This window comes from Tamandua tetradactyla, chromosome 13 (assembly GCF_023851605.1).
Source record: "Tamandua tetradactyla isolate mTamTet1 chromosome 13, mTamTet1.pri, whole genome shotgun sequence".
NCBI classification, from domain to species: Eukaryota; Metazoa; Chordata; class Mammalia; order Pilosa; family Myrmecophagidae; genus Tamandua; species Tamandua tetradactyla.
This window is the reverse complement of record NC_135339.1, coordinates 43,209,293-43,229,898: the sequence shown is the minus strand read 5'-3', so window position 1 is coordinate 43,229,898 and position 20,606 is coordinate 43,209,293. Positions and strand designations below refer to the sequence as shown.

At 32.6% G+C, this 20,606-nt stretch overlaps 1 protein-coding gene across 1 annotated transcript in view; it reads right to left on the bottom strand.

Annotated features, from left to right (window-relative positions):
- The window catches only part of PCDH15 (protocadherin related 15), a 1,748,268-nt gene that overhangs the window by 359,540 nt on the left and 1,368,122 nt on the right, over nt 1-20,606 (bottom strand). Inside the window, exons 13-15 of the mRNA XM_077125289.1 lie at nt 12,795-13,001; nt 1,799-1,933; nt 190-339 (exon numbers count right to left, since the gene is read on the bottom strand). Coding sequence (XP_076981404.1) covers nt 190-339; nt 1,799-1,933; nt 12,795-13,001 — 492 coding nt within the window. The remainder of the gene's footprint in view (nt 1-189; nt 340-1,798; nt 1,934-12,794; nt 13,002-20,606) is intronic.

Below are 20,606 nucleotides of genomic sequence, written 5' to 3'. Positions count from 1 at the left end.
TGAGGTAGAATGCATATAGATACATATTTATTTGGAGAAAAAAACCAAGCATAAATTTAAAGCTAAGTTATGCTATATGGTAAGTTTGAAATTTGCTTTCATTCCTTAAGCAACTTCTTAAGCAATGCATTGTTTGATGTCTGTGAAACAAATGCTCTGAGTATATCCCCATATGATATGGGTAGTTACCTGTATGACACTGTCCCCAGGGCCCATGTCTGTGTAGACATAGACCTCATAGGATATTTCAGGGAAGGTTGGGGTATTATCATTTGCATCCATCACTTGAATATTGACGATCACTGGTTCACTTTCCTGTATGCCATCAAATGCTGTGATCTTTAAGGGTAGAAGAATCCACTTAATAAAGAATTACGGAAATACAAACAGCGAAGAAATCACTTTTATAATTTAAGAAGATTTTTATGTATGATTCACAGATTTAAAAACGAGTTCAAATATTTTTCAATAAAAGAAGGAATAAAACTATAATGCTACCTATAATAAAACTTTTAACGTATTAAGAATCAATTGCTGAGGATTCTGTTTTATTTTTAATATGTTCAAGTCCAAGCCCATATTCAATAAGCAGATACTAAAGTGTTTTAGAGGCTTGAAAGGGGTAGATGAAATAGCTGATTCTTCAAAGTGAACTACTATTTGATTCTTAAAAATGAATAAGAAAATATCCTTCATTCCTATCTATACTATATACGATACTTATAATTGCTTTTCTAGTCAACATACTTACATCAACTGAGAAAATAGGTGTCCTGCATATGTAATTTCTTTTTCTAGTAATTAAAAAAATGGCAATTTTTAAAGGACTTATTTGGTTTTAGTCCATAGTGATATTCTAGTAATAGCGTCAACATTTCAAAAACAACAGCCGAACAACACTGCTACTGTTTTGGGCTGACTTCGAAACCTACTCTGCGTATAAGTTTTAGCACTCTGTATCGAGATTTCTAGAAGTTCTAGTTCAAGGTCTCCTGTGTTTGCTTCTTTAGAGAAAACTCCAACATAGCCCTAGAACTCATGCCTGATCTCCTCTTACTTCAGGTTAAAGGATTTCGAATAAAAATCAGAACTTCCTTTTTATTTGTATTCATGTTTCAGCCCTACTAGTCCTATATCTATATATGTTCATGTGTGTGTTTCTATCTCATGAAAACTACTTGTCATCATAGCTTTGAGATCGTTTGCTGTTTTGCTTTTTTTTTTTGCTTTGATTAGCCTGACCCAGGTTTTCTCCATCTCCATATCACTGACATTTTGGAGGAAATAACTGTTTGCTTTGGGTTATTTTTCGTGCATTGCAAGATGTTTAGCAAAATTTCTGAGGCTACTCCTCAATAGCATCCACTCCCAGTTATGACAACCAAAAGGCCCCCCCAGACATTGCTAAATGTTCCCTGTGAGGGAAGAGATCATCTTCAGTGGAGAACCAAATGGCTTAACCTTATGCCAAAAACTTGAAAATGCAAAAACAATAAAGATTTTGCAACAATTCTTGACTCTATGGTTTCTCACTTATACTTCAGTTTCAGTCATGATGAAAGTAGGTTGATGACTGAAATTCCCTTTTTTCTTGCTTGTGTCCTGAAAATTATTGTTCTGCCCTAGAAAATAATGGCTATATAGCTGCACAAACTTACAGAGAAAGGAAATGCATGTGAAATTTCTATTCCTGGTATTCTCTCTGGTTTCACTTGAAAATATTATATTTTCCTCCCTAAATTATTGAACATTTTCATTAAAAATATTTCACTTATATATAAATTTGAAAGCTCTTTACCGAAAAGGTGTAATACTGCTGCTCTTCTCTGTCCACTGGCTGAAGTAAGGTGAGGTAGCGAGTGATACCAGCCTGCGTGACGGTGAAGACCGAGGTGTAATCATTCAGAGAAAGGTGAACTTCTGAGTCTTTTGTCTAGGAAAAAAAAAGCCATGATTCATAATATTGAATAAATAACAGCTATTATTATTATTATTATTATTATTTTGGCATGGACAGGTTCTGGGTATCGAACCCAAGTCTGGCATGGCAGGCGAGAAGTAACTTTATCTTAAAGTTTTATTACAGAAATAAATGTATCTCAATCTATTAAGAATTTCTGAAGAAAAGAGAGAATTGATTCGATTTTAACCCATAAAGGACCTAAACGACCGAATATACAATGACCCATTTTGTGAAAACAAAATAGTGAAATAAGAGCTAGTATAATTAATGTAAAAAGAATAGAAAGAAGGAAACAATTCAATGAATACATTTGAATGCATATTCAATACCGATATTTTCCAGCGCTGCAATGGGCTTGAGAAATATGAAATAAAATCAAAGAAAAGAAATTGAAATTTGGAATTTCAGCTATAGCAATTTTTGATTACTTCATTTGTAGTAATAAACTGCATTTAAGTGTACTGTTGTCACTGATAATGAAAAATAAGAATAAAATTGGTCATTTATTATACATTACCTATAAATACCATACTTGTTTTTTAGTGCTATAAAGTCTGTAAAGGGAGATACAGTATTTATTTTAATTAAAGTGTTTCAGATTATTAAGATAAATATATATGAATTTACCTCAGAGAGTCTAGAAAAAATGATATATACTCAAAGAGAGAGGTGATAGCAAAAATTCCAAGTTTGAGGGACAATTAACTTAGCATTGGAAAGCTTTCACAAATTTATTGCCACCCTGAAAGACAAGGATTGCAGTTTTTCGTGTATGTAGGAAACAACCCACTCTCTTCTATAATCAGAAGGCATTAATCTCTGCAATTCTGAGAAAGAATAAAGGCATAAAGGGGAAATGCCTGGGTCTCTGCATGGTGAAATTGGAAGGCAGTTGGGACAAATAGAAGGGAAATACTGAGTGACAGTGGCCTATCAGGAACACTGCAAAACAGCAAAAAGTATAATATAGGGACTTAAGGTGTTTTTATAGAGAAAGAAATAATCACTTTGATCTGTACAGAAATAGAAAATTCATCTCTTTTTAAAAAATATTATGCCATAGTGTAAAGCAAAATGTGAGATAATTTTATCAGAGAACACTATTCTAAGTCTGCTGTCAAGGACTGAGGACTGAACAGAGAGAAGGGAATTATTCAATACTTGTTTTGACAAAAAATAGATACATTTTTTTTTTTTTTTTTTTTTTTTTTTTTTTTTTTTAAGGAAAGACAGAGAGAAGGAAGGAAGGATAGAAGGAAGGAAGGAAGGAAGAAAGGGAAACATTTTTAAACATTTTCTTGTTTTATTGTATTCTGTTTCTCCGTTTTTGTTACATGGGCTGGGGCCGGGAATCGAACCGAGGTCCTCCGGCATAGCAGGCAAGCACTTTGCCCGCTGAGCCACCGCGGCCCGCCAAAATAGATACATTTTTAAAAAGGTCTACATAAAAGTAAGAATGTTGAAAAGTGTACCAGTGTAATAAAAGCAGAAATGCTTTAACCCAAAATATACCTGAATGTATCGCATCACTGTTGTTTATAAAACAAGAAAAGCATCTTTTAAAACCTGTAATATGTATATATTTCAAATAACTTTGAATGTTTTCATTTGAACTTAAATGAGTTACATATCCATAATATCTCATTGTGGGATAGTTTCCATGTCTAGGAGTTTAAGTTCAGTGTATGAATTTTACCCTGAAACAATAAAACCAATTGATAATTTCCATTGATCTGTTTTTTATAAAATGATTAAAGTTGTTGAGAGATGTAAACAATTAAGAGGCTTTACATGCTGATGTTTTCAAACTGGTACATCAGTTGTTTTCATTGCAGTGTCATGAACTCAATTACTCATGTTGGCTAGAAAGTTGGGTTTTTTAATTAATCATATGTGTTACTTAATATGAAGTTAGGTTATTTAGTTATAAAAGTAAGCTGTGAGATTAATATAACTAAACATATTTTGGACCACATTTTCTGAGGAGTCTTATTATCTTGTTACATGCTAGAGTCAACTGTGATGAAATTCAATGATTAATTTAGAGATCACAAAAGTTAGTTAACATGCAGTTGCAATTAATAAAAAGCTAAATAATATGTCATTTTTAGTGTTTATCCTTGATTTTATACTATAACTAGGCTTTAAATTCATCTATTTTTTGCTGTTCTCTGAGTACACAGCAATGCTACTGTCTTCGAGCATGCTTTCTCATAATTGTAGGCCAACAGTGATTCAAGCTGTGAAAATTTTGCTATATGACTTGCTTACCAAAATATTTACTACTCTTCTGTTCAAATCATTGTTCTCCTCTGCATCCTTTATACTTAATCCTCTCCTTAACAGTTAGCTTCTGCTAGTAAATTTATTATATATATTCATTAATATATTCACCATGATTTATTTTCAGTCTTTTCACTATATCAGGCATTGTGATAGCTCAATGCTGAAATTAGTGTTAGGTTGTGAACTAGTGTGTATATGCGACTGTAGTGTAAGATTGTTGTCTCACAAACAACAACATTTCATTTTGATAATTCTATGAATGCCCCAGGATTTTCATTGTCAAATGCTTACTATCTGAAAGATGATGGTCATCAGGACTCCATAAACAAACTCTCTCCTATTTGATAACCTGAAATGTTAAACATTGAGATATATGTATAAGGACAAATGTGGCACATAATGTTCCAGATGTGGTACATTATGAGTGTTTCACCAAAGGACACTGTATCATTTTATTAATTTTATGAAAAGTTCATGTAGGATCAACATCAAATTTCAATGGATAAATGCCAATAGCAAGAAACTTAATTTTTTGATTGATAGTATTTACGATTGAGATTTTGCAGTTCTTGATAAACAATAAGTCTGGGAACACACCAAATTTTGGTAAGAATCAGGCTGCACATCAAGGCAAAGTTTTACTTTTATCAATTTTCTTACTAAACTAATTCTTTCTTAGTCAAGTTGCATCTTGACCTAGAGTTTGGATTTCATAAATAAATCTGAATTTTACAATTCCTACAGTTAAGGGAGTCAAATTCAGTCAATATTTGTGTAATATGATATCTCTGACCATGTAAATTACATGTTCATTGTTTGCATGAATTAGGATGTGGATGAAAGATTTAATATTCTGATTTAATATTCTGACAGAGATGGTAGAATTCATATAGTTCTTGTATCTATATATTCATTTTAAATAGACATTAATGTTCCAAATTAATTTGTCCACAAAAGGCAGATTAATAAATGTTCTTTTTTCCCACAATCATAAAGTAATATTTATTTTACTCTAAAATATACATTTTTGTATACCAAAAATATGATATATTGCTTCATTGAATTATCATTTTCTGCAAAGGTAAAAACAAACTCTGATATGCACTCAGCACTCAAAAATATGAATGCAATGTTAAACACATATACATGAGCAAAGTTAAAAATATATGAACAAAATAAACAAAAATGTCCCATCAAAGAGAAGAACTGCTTTCAAAAATATTAATATTCTTACAATATTTACAATAGGAATCAAATACATTATATACAAGATAAAATGCATACTCATATATATGCACAAAACACATTATATATGCACACATGTGCACATACATATGTATGCATACTATGTGCATATATATAAAAGACACAGCATAACAGGTGAATAACAAAAAATTTTCATCTCATCAGTCAATTTGAATTAATTGAATGAATGAATGAATTAATTAATTGAATTAATACAGCAGTCTGAAGTAGCCTGTTCAAAAGCCCTCAACCCCAACTTTAGAATCTTTCAGAAGATTGCCATGATGAAATATAAACATTTGTCATGGACTAACAATGGATAATAAATAATTGTTCATGTTCATAACAAAATTTCAGACTACTATAACCAATAATAAAAGTTAAGTTCTAGACATCTTTATAGACGATAATGGAGCAATAGCCTTTTTGTTTTAGTAGAAAAGAAAAAGAATGAGGCAATGAACCACAGCAATAAACAAAACAGCAAATCACAAAATTAACACCTGGTACCTACAGGAATGCCACCAGGTGGAACCTATATGCAAATTTAAACACGAAATAAAAATGTAAATATAAATTAGTACAGACATGCACATGACATCAAATAAACAAATGTAGTTCAAGGGAAAAAATAAACCATTTTCCTATACAACGAACCTAACAACTTTTTCCAAGGTGTATTTTTTTTTCTTAGTATTGAGATACCTTTCATAACATACATGATATGCCAGTGATATTTATAAAGCATGTAAGTTTGTAATAACTGTAAGCATATATTGAATTAAATCTCATATATGCCTTTATTTTTAAGCAATAGAACCTTATACAGGCAAGTGAATTTAAACAGAATTAAAGCTGAGTCACTGTCTTTCTAAAAGTTAAATGTGCAACCTTTATTGATTATTGTATCCTGTTATTTCCATAACCAGAATTCACTAATTAATTTTTGGTAACTCTGCTACTGAATACTTGGTGTTCTCAGACATGCATCTTAAAAACCTTGTGTGTTATCTGCTATGCCTATGTTATGGACTATTTTGAAACTATGAAGAGGTAAGAGTACATTTTTGGAAAATTTTTATTTTCTATTTCACTGTGATACTCAGAGTTCTTCCTGACCCAAAATCTATACTGCTAATGACATTACCACCCATCAATCCCTGCTTCTATTTCTTAAAAGTTTGTCTCACTCTCCACTGAATTGGAGGAAGAACAACAACTTAAGTTTTGGTCCAGGTTTATCTCTTCTTTGCATTTCCCCTCTGGTACAGTTGTTCTTGAAGGAATTTGAGAAAACAAATTCTACAGTAACTGATTTCGTTTTTGTGTGTGATGCTTAATTTCCATGTCTGTTTGTGATCTCTGTATAAAGCAACATTTCTCTGCCTCTTCACAAACATTTTATACCTATACTGACTAATTTCCGTAATTCTGGCTCTAAGAAACAGCAAGATTTCAGCATGTAGTAAATGCTGTCTTTTTTTTACAATTTAATTTACAGCATGTCTGTAAATTAAAAGGGTCTTGAAGTTTTCTTTTTGGGTTAATATAGCCCAGCAATGATCATACTTTATAGAAATAAGGAGTTCTTAGTGGGAAAAAGATGATTCAGAAGATTATCAATCTATCTTCAATATATTAATGACTATTTCACAGATTTATTCATGTGTTGGCAAATGGAAGAGTTAAGGAATAATGGGTGAGTTACAAGAAGGCTGATTGTAATGCAATATGATGAAGAACTTACTACGAACTAGAGTTGTTCAACCATGGAATGGGCCATATTGTGAAATAGCTAATTCAACATCATTAGGTTTCATAAAGCATATGTTAAATATCTTCATTCCTTCACTTATACCTGAATTTATCAGTTTCATTAAGTAATTACTAGCACTTACTAAGTAATGAGAAGTGTATAAGTTCCTCAAGATAAAAAAATGATTGAGCAGTTGGACCTGTCCTCAAGGGGTTTAGGTTTAATGAACAAGAAAGACACATATAACATAGTTGGAAGTATAAAATTAGAGAAATGCTCAGATGAGAGGCATGAAACTCAACTTGGAGAATCAGTAGTCAGGAAAAGTTTGTGTAACAAGGAAATGCCTGAGCTGACTTCTAAACAGTGACCATAAATTCAGCTTGGTGATGGAAGATGAAAGATTTCAAAGCATAGAACACATAACAAAGGCAATTAGATAAGGTGCAGCTTGGCATATGCAGAAAAGTATAAATAGTTGCTAAGCATAGGCAAAGGAGGAAGTTTCAGAAAATGAGGCTGCAGAAATATTTAGGCACCAAGTAACTGAAAGCCATATACACCATACATTCAATTTCTTGTGAGCTAGAATTTTCTTCCGCAGAGAAATAAGAGCCATTAGATATGTGATATAGTTAAATTTGAACTTTAGAATACACAACTTCAGTGACTTAGTCAAAGATGGATTTGACTAAGAAAAAAATAGAGGCAAGGGGAAAGGAGTTGAATCTAAATTAAAGATCAATAGGATGGTATTTCTAAGAATGGAGCTGAAAAAAAGAGTTTTAAGAAGTATTTAGGGGATAAAATAGGAAAAGCTTATAGCTTCCTTGATTGTAGTGAGTAAAAGTAACAGGAAAAAACAGACCTCAAAATTTCTAGCTTGAGTGGCCTAATAAACTTAATAAATGCCTGAGGAATAGAATTTGGAAAATATTTCATATAATGTAAGAAGTTGGATTCAACTATCTCTAACTATATAGGATTTATTTAAAGTTATAGATATAAAGAAACTGTACATTATATATATTAGAAACCTCCATCACTAGGATATTGAACATATTTGCCCACTTGTAGGGCACCTAGTTATAATCACTCACCATAGATAATTTTAGAAAGAGTTGGGCCTAAATAAGTTTCCAGAAAAATATTGCTTAATTTCTTAACATTTTTACACAAAATATTAATCATGTCATTCTCTGTGCATGAAGCATCATCTTTGGGAAATAGTCTCTCCATGCCCATACCACTGGCTCCAAAAGAATGTCAAGCCAAGACATGGATTGCAGTTTATTGAATGAGAGAGACACCTGGTGAACATGGGGGCCTTCAATTTTGCACCGCTGTTACATAATTCAGCCAGGAGTTGAACCCAAGGCTATGTGTTCCAAAGCTCAACCATCTAAGCACCACAAAATGCTTCCCCTCTCTGTACCTCCCCCACCATAAACGACTTGGAGAATTTACTAAAGTAACTGGCATTGTAAAGCACCAAGAGGAGCATTTCCCAAAGGTTTTATACCCAAACTCTCTCCATAGTGCATTTCAGCACTACCTTGTGCGTCCTACTGTCCTTTCAAAGTTCCGTGGGACATGCTATCAGTTTAATAGTTTTAAAGTGAATGAAAAACCAGAGAAAAAAGGATGCACATAAGCAAGCATAGAGCTTAACATGCAACCATTAAATAATATAAATACACTAAGTACAGATATATACAATGTTGCTATTGCATACAAACTACCACTGCATTCTTTTCTTTAGGATTTAGCTTTTGCTAGCCACTGGGTTCATGAAGGTGTGCCTTAATTCAGTTTAAGGATTCTAAATTTTCAAGTCATTGCGTACAATATGAGGATGCATCCAATTAAAAGCCAAAAAAGAAATATCCACATCAAAATCTGTGGAACTTCATCAGGCCTGAGAAATTTATTTCTTAGCCTCAATAAAACTTAAGGTAACTCCAGGCATATTCTAAAGAGGACTGAGGAACTGAAGACTTTTTACATGTGGCTCATGAAACTGATTAAACTTCAGGGAATCCTTAAACCCCCTGAACCAACATGTAATTTGTGTTTGTATGTGCACTTTTCTAGAAAGAAAGCTTTATATAAGTCATCAGCTTCAAAAGTTCAGTGACCTCCAAAAGAATCTCTGATCTGAAAGAGACATCCCCAGGCTTTCTCAAGTCTTACAGAAAGAAGTAGATCTAAATGTTAATAGACTTACTTTGCACTGGAAATGTCAATAATCAAGAATGCTAGGGACCTAAATACCTCTAGTGCCTCATTTTTTCTCCATTAGGAGGAAATAAGTATTTAATTTGGTTCTGGCAATATTTACTTTTTAAAATTTCATGTTCCAAATTAAATAATGGCATTAAATGTGATTAAGTAATTAATCTGATTAAAATATATTTATTGATGAAAATTATGCCATTATTAGCGCTTGGCAAATGTGTATTAACTGGCCTAGTGCTAGCAGGAAAATTCTCAGCAAACTGTGTGTATATTGATTTTAGATTATTTCCGCACAACTCTGAAATTTAACTAAAATTTCATTATAAATGAAATTGTCTTCCAAAACTCTTTCTTCTGAAAGTATATCACTCGAAAATGTAACCACAATTTTGTATTCCTAAAACTGGAGCTACATATTTTCTTTCTGAAAACAAAACAAGTATAATGTGTTATATGCACATTATATGTATATATACATGTATATATATATATATATATACACATGCAGCCTATCTAGATCAAATTAATACCAGCATGCTTAAATTTAAGGCATTCAATCCTAATATGTAATCCTAGAATTATATGTGTATATATGACAATAATAAAATTAAGCGCTTTAAGATCCTTCAATAGCAGTTTTTATTTTTACTTTTATCATAAAGGAAATAATACTTATTCTATACCAGATACATGGAAAAAATCTTTAAAAATGAAAATTTAAATATTATCTATATTTCTCATTTTTTCATATCCCACCTCCCTTAATATTTTCCCAATAAAAAAATGAGCTAAAAATACAAGTTTAAACTTTCTAAAACACTGGCCCCATTACTTTGAAAATGTAAGAATGGAACTTGCTATTTAATCTTTACTTATCTGGACATCATCATTTCTGTAGTTCAAAAAGCTATTATCATTTAATTTGGAGCAAGTGAAACTCTAACACAAAACTTTAAAGAAATTTACTACTTGTGATTTTATACACACGTACACAACACATGCAAAATACTCAATTTGGTGATCTAAACAATCAAACTTGGGAAGAAGTCAATAAAAATTTCTAACGAAGGTCTATGTTTTTACTCAATAATTAACACTACTTGAGTTGTTTATTTTGGCAGTAAAGATCAACTAAGACTCACCCCCCAAAAAATCATCATCAAAGAAACTTTCTGACCTTAAGAAAATATCAATGGTTTTACTTAAAAGAAAAATCAGAAATTCTGGATCAGCAATTATTTTGTCATGATGCTCCATTATCATTTTCAGATTATATAAAATAAATAGGGGGCGGGCCGCGGTGGCTCAGCGGGCAAGAGTGCTTGCCTGCCATGCCGGAGGACCCCGGTTCGATTCCCGGCCCCAGCCCATGTAAAAAACAAACAAACAAACAAAATATAATAAAACAAGAAAATGTTTAAAGATGTTTCCCTTTCTTCCATCCTTCCTTCCTTCTCTGTCTTTCCTTCCCTTCCTCCCTCTCTTTAAAAAAAAAAATAAATAAAAAAAATAAAAAAAAATAAATAGGGACTATCCAGTTTGGATCTTATAAACAAGAGTTTTGATTCCCATAGGCCTTGGTTGTAGGTCCACCTTTCCATTTACTAAGTCTGTGATTGTGGTCAGGGCATTTATAATAGCTTCAATACCTACTCTACACCATGGGAATATTTACAGTGCCTTCCCATTATATCTGTATAGGTAGATTTATATCTATATATAGATACAGTGAGATTTAAGGGACTAATGCAAGGCAAATACTTAGTACCTTGTTTGGAATGTATCAAGAACTCAATGACAGTTATTTACTGTTGAGGTACGTGATAAGAAAAGAGATGGAAGAAGGGAGAGATTAAGGAGGACAAATATGGGGGGGGGGGTAGAAAAAAAGCAAAGGGAGATATAAAAATGGTAAAATAAAATAAATAAAACATCCTGTGGGAAGAGGCAGAGGGTCAACATCTGCTTTCAAAGCCTCTGCTGAGGAGTCATACATTCTTTTCAGAAATAGCAAAAACAAAAAATTTGGACTTGTCCTCTTAATTGATTAAACTGTTAGAAAAGTTCTATATAGTCTGAATATTGGAGATATTCTATCTCCAATAGATAGCTATGCTATCCAGTATATTAGCCACTGGACACATGTGACTATGTAAACTCATTAAAATGAAACAAAATACAAAGAATCATTTACTCAGCCCAGCCACATTTCAGCAGCTCAATAGCTGTACATGGCTAGTGGTTGCCACATTGCACAGCACAGCTTCAGATAATTACCAGGGCTGCAGAAAAGTGCTATTGAACAGCAGCAGAGGGAGGCATTGCTAAGAGGCAGGACTTTTTTCAGTTGCAAGTAACAGGAATCAAATTCAAACTATGCTAAAAAAAAAGATATTTTAGAAAATATTGTGTAACTTATAGAATCAAAGGAAAATCTTTAGGAGTTAAAATAGCTATGAAAATCCCCTAACCCAAATAAATAACCTAGACTCAACAGGACTCTCTTCTCTGCTGCTGTCTGTCAGGCTTCATTTTCTTTCATTGATAATGGGCTCTCTCAATAACATCTGGCTACAAAGGCTTCGGATTCACATCCACTTCTTTAAAGCATGGTGTCAAAGTCTTACAGTTAAATTTCTTTTCCTATTAAATTCTGGGGAGGAATCTGGCTGCTCTGGTATAACATTTTTGTCCATTCTTCATAACCATCACTGTGTCTAGCGGATAAAGTCCTCCAATTTTCCTTCCTGGGATCATTTCCCACTCCTGGAGCTACTGTCAAAACCAGCAAACAGGAGACAATGTGTGTAGTTGCAGAGCATTGGCATAAACAGTTAGTGGCAGAAGTGTGAGCTTCTGGGGGCTGTGTGGCCCCAAATGTGTATATTTTAATAACATACAATTAGATTGGGTAAAAAGTCCACAAAAAATCAAATGCTAGGCTTCTTTCCTGATTTTTATATTCATTTTGTCATATCAGTATTTTGTCCTATATAAAATTGTTTTCAACTTGTATTAATAAATAAAAGGGTGATTTAACAAATCCCAAGTGAAACAGTTATTTTCTCCCATAAACTGAATATCTGTAAACTGAAAAAGAACTGTTTCTGAATTTAAGTCTATCTCTATATCAATATCCCACATGGCAAACTAAATTATGACACTACAGTTTGCACATGTACTGACTTTGTCTTCTGTTCCATAGCTCATGTAAACATGTCTTTGTAATACTTCCTATTGTTATAAATATAACAAGATGTGTGTTAACAAAAAAGAGTTTATATATATTTATATGCATAAACTTACATCTTCTATGTCCTTGTCCAGAACTACAATTCTTAGAGGGGTGGTCAAATTCAGACTCTCAGATATGGTTGCTCCCACAGGGGCAGACTCGAGGATATAGCCTTGATAACTGGGCATTGTGAAATATGGGCTCTGATTGTTTTCATCCAGTATTTCAATATGTAGACTGGCAAAGGCAGGGAGAGGATGCCCATTGTCTTGTTCTGCCTAAAAGGAAAAATAAAAAAGTCAACAAACGGTAGCAAACTGGATGCAACTGCAAATTAAAAAGGTTATAGACCCTGATTAATGGAACTTATACCAAGAATGCAATGAAAGTTCAACATATGACAATCAATCATTGTAATGCATATCATTATTAGAATGAAGTTTAAAAATTACACAATCATCTAAAATGACTCAGCAAAGGCATTTGACAAAATTAAAACACCCTTTCATGAGTAAAAGTCATAAAATAGGAATAGAAGTTCTTCAAGATAATAAAGACCATTTAGGGACAATCCATAGTTAACATCATACTCAGTTGTAAAAGACTGAAAGGTTTCCCTCAAAGTCAGGTACAAGCAAAGAACACTCACTTTCAGCAGAGCTATCCAACATTGTATTAGAAATACTAGCCAGAATAATTGGGCTAGAAAAGGAAATGAAAGGCATGCAAATTGGAAAAGAAGAAGTAAAATTAACTCTATTCATAGACAAGATCCTATATAGAGAAAATCCTGAGGAATCTATAGGAAAGCTACCAGAACTAATAAATGTATTCAGCAAAGTGGCAGGGGTAAAAGATTTGTGCTTCTATACACCCATAACAAATCAATTGTGCTTCTATACACTAAGTATGCTTCTATACATTAGTAACAAACAATCCAAGGAGGAAATGAAAACCAATTTATTGCAATAACAACTAAGCTTTGAACCTATATTCTGAACATAGTATCTTTTTTAAAAAGTCACTGCAATATAACATGTGTTATTGCAAATTGTAAGACGAGATAACTGTGTTCAAATAAAGAAAATGAGACGTGAAGATGTTTGAGGGAATGACTAATAAAATAGTTAAATAAGAGAGAAAAAGATTCATAAACTGAACACATGCATTATACTTTTTTCTCTTCCATGTCTTTCCATTTCATGGTAATCATTAATAGATTAATTAATAGATTACGTCTGCACTTGTCCACTGAAATTCTTCAACAGCAGTGTTTAAAAGAAAAAGATATCACTGCAATATTTAATAGCTGGGGAATTTCAAATATTGTTTAACCACAAATAATGTTATTCAAGTAAAATTAATATTCTATTATTAGGCATGTGGTTATCTTCTTTCCTGCAAGTTTGACAAATTGATATTTCTAATAAATTTCTTAGAAAAGCCCAACATTGTCATAGTATGAGTACAAAAACACCAACCCTTGATTTTTTTTAAATGTATCTTACCATATAACAATCCAAAAAGTTTAATTTAGGTGAAGATTTCATTACAATTGACTTCTAAAATCTCCAAACTTCATGAGAAACTATAGGTATGATTCAACAGCAAGCACATGTATTGAAATGGATTTAAATTCTGTCATAATTTTTATTGATATATTTTCCCCATTGTTGGAAAAGTTGAATTTTTGAAGTCAACTCAGAGTAAAAGCAAAATATATTATTTTAAAACCCAGGAGTGTTTTCCCAAATTAAATAATGAAATTTTTGCCATGGGAGATACAGGCAGTACAAGCTAGATCTCTCTGATGGTGTTAGAATTTGGACCTTTAGAAGACAGTATTTTCACTTCCTTCTAATTGTAATTTAACATTCAACTAAGAAAGTAGCTAACATCACTGTGGTATTTGTCAGTACTGGTGACCAAGTGTACCAAGAAAAGTCACAATATATTTCCATTTCATGTTATTTTTAATATTGAAGATATTTTAAAATATCATTTATGCTAATAACTAATTTTTAATTATGGTAGTTAATAAACCCAATGTCAAATAATGTTATATAATGCATGGATAAAGCACTACTTATATTTGTTTTTTAAATATATCAATAATATTTTAGTCTAATTTATTAGATTTTCTTTGCAATAGTATGTAGTTTATTTTATGCACTGAAATTACTGTTTGGAAGCACACTGCCAAGGGGGTACATGATTGAAATATTTATGACTCTCTCTGTCTCAGTAAGAACAGTACCGGACTACAGTGGGGCCCAGTCTGGAATTATGCATTTTTCTTCAGGCAGAACCAGGGACCTCCTATCATCATCAGTGTGAATGACCTCTTTTCTATCCAGAGGTCATGATTAATTTCTGCTGGATGCTTGTCTATGATTCCCTCAGTGATACACAGCAGGCTTTTTTAGAGATAGCCAACCAGGGTGAGAGGTATAGTATATGGTTCCAAAACATAATTTCTTCACTAATTAGCCCATATAGGGTTCCAGCCCAATGACTTTGTTCTGATTTAAGTAGGCATGTCCTGTCTGGCTCTTCCAGGGTTTGAATAATACATATATGCAAGACATACTAAATAGGACTTTTTCTCTCACCTTTTATTGTTTATAATAATTATTCTAGTATCAATCATGTCATGCCCAAGACATACGAATAATACTATGAAACGTGCTAATTTTATAATGGATCCCTTTCCCTAACACACATACAAGCACACATACAATTTATGGATGGTGGGGAGAAAAGTAAAGCAAAATTGTATAACAACAAAAGAAGCTTACATTTTACATTCATCTCATAGTTGTTAATTTTTAACGCCAGCTGTGAAGCCAGTAAAAACACGTATTATTTGCATGATATAAAAAGAGTGATTCAGTGAAAAGGGAAATAAAACTCAAATTAGCTCTGTGGAAACAATCTAATTGTCTGTCATCTCCATATCTTTAAAAATAACATATAAAATCTCTGCCTGATATATGTGTGTTGCCAAGAATGACTAATATTTTTATTGCTACTGTCTGTTTTGTCCTATTTGGGTTGTTGCAGATGTGTTAATCAGGTATTTGTCTCCAAAACCCACATTCTTAACCCTGATGACATTTTGCCTCTCTAGATGTTAAAACCTATTTTTGTATTGATGGAGAAAAAAAAAAGTTTAATTTTATTCAAGGCTACAAAGCATGTAAGTTATAGACAGACCTAGGGGTCAAACTCAGCTCTCCAGACACATAAAAGGCTACACGGAATTTCAGCACGTTTCTCTAATTTAGAGAATGTAAATGAATGTCCAAATGTAAGATTGATGTGAGAAATTAGTGGTAGAAAATAAATGAAAAACTTTGATACCCCTGAATGAATTAGAATCAACATAAGGAATTAAAACCAATTTAATACTATACTTTTACTTTTTAGTGGATCCAAGTATCAAACCTCCCAAAAAATTCTCTCCTTTTCTATTTAACCTAAACCAGATGGTTCAAAAATCTGTCTTACTATGACCCCTAAAATCACTAATGAATGAGATGATGAGTATAAAAAAGTAGGGCAAGTGAAACAAGATTGTATTTAAAAAAATGTTTAATCCTACAAGACAAGCTTATTTATATCTACAAAGTCTGTGATGACAAGTTAAACATTATATTTAAAAGCCAGATTTTGTTGGGAAAATTTCTGGATATGACTCCCATTGTTAGCAATTGGACCAAAGTAAAACTAACAGTGAAAAAGAAGCATAAAAAACACACTATTTAGTTACTTTGGAGGGCAGAATTTTGGAAGAGATAAACTACTCTTTTCAATATTAAAACCAGCAAACATTGATAATCTATGAGCTCATTTCATAGGTCTGAGGTCATAGAGTCCCTTTGTCTTATTAACTTATGATAAGCAATTTGACAAATCCCATAATCTCTAATATGAAACCTTTCAAGTAGATATAATAAAAAAAAAGAAAATGTGAAAGACAATCAAATCAGTTAGGAAATTATTTACTGTCCATTTATAGAGTATATTTTTAGCAATTTAATAAAATTAATAATTTTAGTTTTCATCTTCTCATTTGATAAGATTTTATATGCCAAAAAATATTCCATGTCAATGATCTTGAGATGAAAAAAGACTTTTTGTAAATGTAGTGAACTATAGCCTTACTAGGAAAGAAATCAATCATGATAATTCTTCAAATTTCCACCTTTTGCTATATTTATACAATTTAAAATAAAAATGGAATCATTCTATGCAAAGTAAATTATCTTGCTCTAAACCTAACCCCTTATTGTAATTAGTGTTTTAACATCTTTCTTCACTAGACTTCGAAATTCCATGAAAAACAGAACCTATAATTTTGTCTATCTTTCTCATTTAGCTTGTCTCTGGTACATGGTAGAAGCTAAAAAATATGGGTATGAATACTGTGTATTTTTAAAATGTAATAAGCTATGCATATTTTTTCTTGTCATTAAATATTTTTTCTACAGATCAAATGAATGAGCCATGAGTTAAAATTTAAGGAATTTTAAAGAAAATTTTGGACATTGAAACAAAGCAGTGAATTTATGTGAGTATATAACATGAACTCCTTATGTTATAGAATGTCTCTGTAGCTTATATTCTTGCATTTTAAAGGTTTTTGATATCTGCACCAGGCTTACCTACTGATAATTAGTGTGGTCACAGTAATATAAAAGGGACTCAACTCAACCCCTTAACTCACCACTTGTGATTCCCTCTTTAGGGATAAGTGCTTAGACTGGGTCAAATTTCTAGAATTTTTCTATGCATTTACAGTTGATACTTACGCAAATAAGCCAATACAATTTTTAGAATTTCTTGGTGTTTTGTCTTAGATGAAGAGATGTCTGTCCTTACTTGATTTTTTGCTCATTTAGCAATATGGCTTAGGCTTATTTCCTGTCAGAATCAGTCAAATTGAGGACTTTAGCAGCTTGAAATTCAGAAGAAGTCATTCCCTATCCCCAGTAAAATTTAAAATCAGTCGTGAAAGTAAACAACAGACTATTTTCTTTTTTGTCTTTTTATAGCCCAGTGATGAGAAACATTACTCTGTTTAAAAACTTAGTGAATACCAGAAATGTAGAAAATGCTTGATCTCATCAACTGAATTATAATCTTCCTTTTTATTTTTTTGTACTGAGAAAGAAAAAATATGTGTTTTCCTCAAACTACCAAATACTGAAGAGAAGGGTCAATAGAACGCTTTGAAATTTTAATAGAGAATCAAGTGTAGAAGTTAAATAAACATGTCCTTATCATCTTGTTGCATTGGAACTTAAGAAGCTAATAGAGAACTTGAGGAGACACAGAAGCCTTTATGATATTTTTTTAAATCTTAAATTATTTAATTAATGCATAAATTATTTAAATATGCACATACTCTCCAATTTTTTTTTTTAGTTCGCAGTTTTCATCTCATTTAATTTTGACCTTCATCATTATCATCTCAACAACACTTTTATGGGACCCTTAATACTGATATCTATTTAAAACTGTAATCATTAATAAAATTAAATTTGGCCTTAAAATGGATTATTTTGCAGGTGTAAATGTATTTGACTATACTTCAGGGTTTCTCAACCTTGGCACTATTGATTTTATAGACTCTGTTGGGGGGATTTCCTGTGCATTAGGTTATCTAGCACCATGCCTGGTCTCTACCCACCAGAGTCAGTAGCCTGTCTCAGTTTTCCTGAGCTGCTATGACAAATACCACACAATAGGTTGACTTAAACCACAGATATTTATTGGCTCATGATTTGAGGCTAAGAGAAGTCCAAAAGTCAAGGTGTCAGCAACACTATGCTTTCTCCACAAAGTCCCTACCATTCTGTGGATCCTAGAGGTTCCTTGGCTTATCCCTACCTTGTGTTTTCTGGTACCATCCTCTCCTTTTTCTTCTGGGTTCTGTTGATTTCAGGTTTCCTCCCCGTGACTTTCTCTCACTCTGGCTTCCAGTTTCTTTCTTTTTATTCGGCCTCCAGTAATCCTGATTAAGACCCAACCCCATTCAGTTGGGCCACACCTTAACTAAAATTAACACCTTTAAGAGGTCCTGTTTCCAATGGGTTCATGCTCACAGGGACGTTAAAATTAAGGACGTGACTGAATCGGAGGTCATAATTCCCTCTTTCACATACCCCCTCCGAGCTGTGACAATCAAAAATGTCTCTAGATAATGCCAAATGTCCCATGGGGGTAAAATCTTCCCCAGTTGAGAGCAACAGGTTATAGCTATGAGCTAAAAGTTCCGGTGTTTGAACTTATTTGGCTTGCTACATTTTCAAATTGATCTGACCCCAATTTTACTGTATTGTTTTAAAATAATATAGTAATAAATAACAGTTATCAAAATAAAATGACACATGATGATGCAGAAAATGGATTTTGTTGTACATGTTTTACTCATTCTGCAGTTTCCCTAGGAGAAGAATACATGTGGTCTGTTACAAGGAAGCCAAAGTGAATACTTCAGCTCCTCTGTGACCATTACTTAATTCTTTTCATAGTAGCAACTTACCGGAATTCTCTTTGAAAGAAATGTCAGAGCTTCTTATTAAAATCCATGAATCCCAAATGGAAAATAAGATTTTTATTTTTATTATTACCAAAGCGTGGGGGCTTTGTGATATTATAAGCAAGTAAAGAAAGAATGTAGAAAATTATCTTGGAAAATTTGAGGATACTTCTTCTACCTCAATTATAGAAAAACAAAAGACTGAAAATGAATTTATGCCCACAAAAGTTTTAAAAATGTTCCCTATAACTTATGGTTTAAAGGAATATACGAAATAAGATCTTCAAATTATAATTAATTTTGTAACAATGGACAAGACCACAGCATCTCTGTGACTCGGATTATCAATATTTTCAGTTAAATCTATTGGCTTTTTCCTCAGTCAATGAAATATAGACTTCAGTTGTATTAACTAAAAGGAATAGAATACAAAAAAAAAAAATATTATTTTTGGTTTGCAATGCTGAACTGAAGTTCTAAGAGGACAGTATTCTGATTATACGTGTATTGCAGTGAATTTAACACACTTCATTTTATTTGCCAAACTACTTGCCCATCTCTTTTATTAACTATGACCTTGAATCCCTAGCTCTCAAGGACTTGCTTGACCCACTTTCATGAATATTAGGTACGTTAAGCTGGACCAAAGAATGAGAAGCAGGAAATGAAGGAAGGAAATAGGGAAACAGAGCTCAGATGGCAAAGCCACTTCCCTCTGTGCCAAAAGTAAATGACAGGTAACTTGAAAATTCACAGAAACTGCAAAGGGCAATTGTTCTTAAACTTTAATGTGTCTAAGAATCAGCTAGATAGTATATTATAGAGCAGATTCCCATACCCTACCCACAGAGATTTTTTGTTCCTATGTCTCTGGCATAGAGATAAGGACTGTCCAATTTTATCAAATGATCTCAAGTGGTTAAAATGTAAGTAGCTGTACTTTGAGAGGCACTCTTCCAGGTCTCTATGCTTTATGCTTAAACTATCCCAAATTCAGATTTTTAGGAAATCTTTCATTTTAGAATTATTGGTTAGCAAAGAGGACCAATAAGTCTCCCACCTACCATTACTTATCCAAGAGCCACTGGCACCCAGAAGACTTAGATAGAATCTAGAAATTGAAGCCACATATAATTAACTATACAAGTATGTGCTATGCAAGTTGAACTCCATTAAAACTGTTATGACTGCAGCAGGATTACATGCCTACAAATGTGAGTAAAGACAGCAGATAACCAACTCAGTCTCAGTTACTAATCATTTGTCACGGTCAAATCTTCCTGACATCCTATTTTTTCCAAATTAATCTGAATTTAATCATATGCGTGTGTTTATG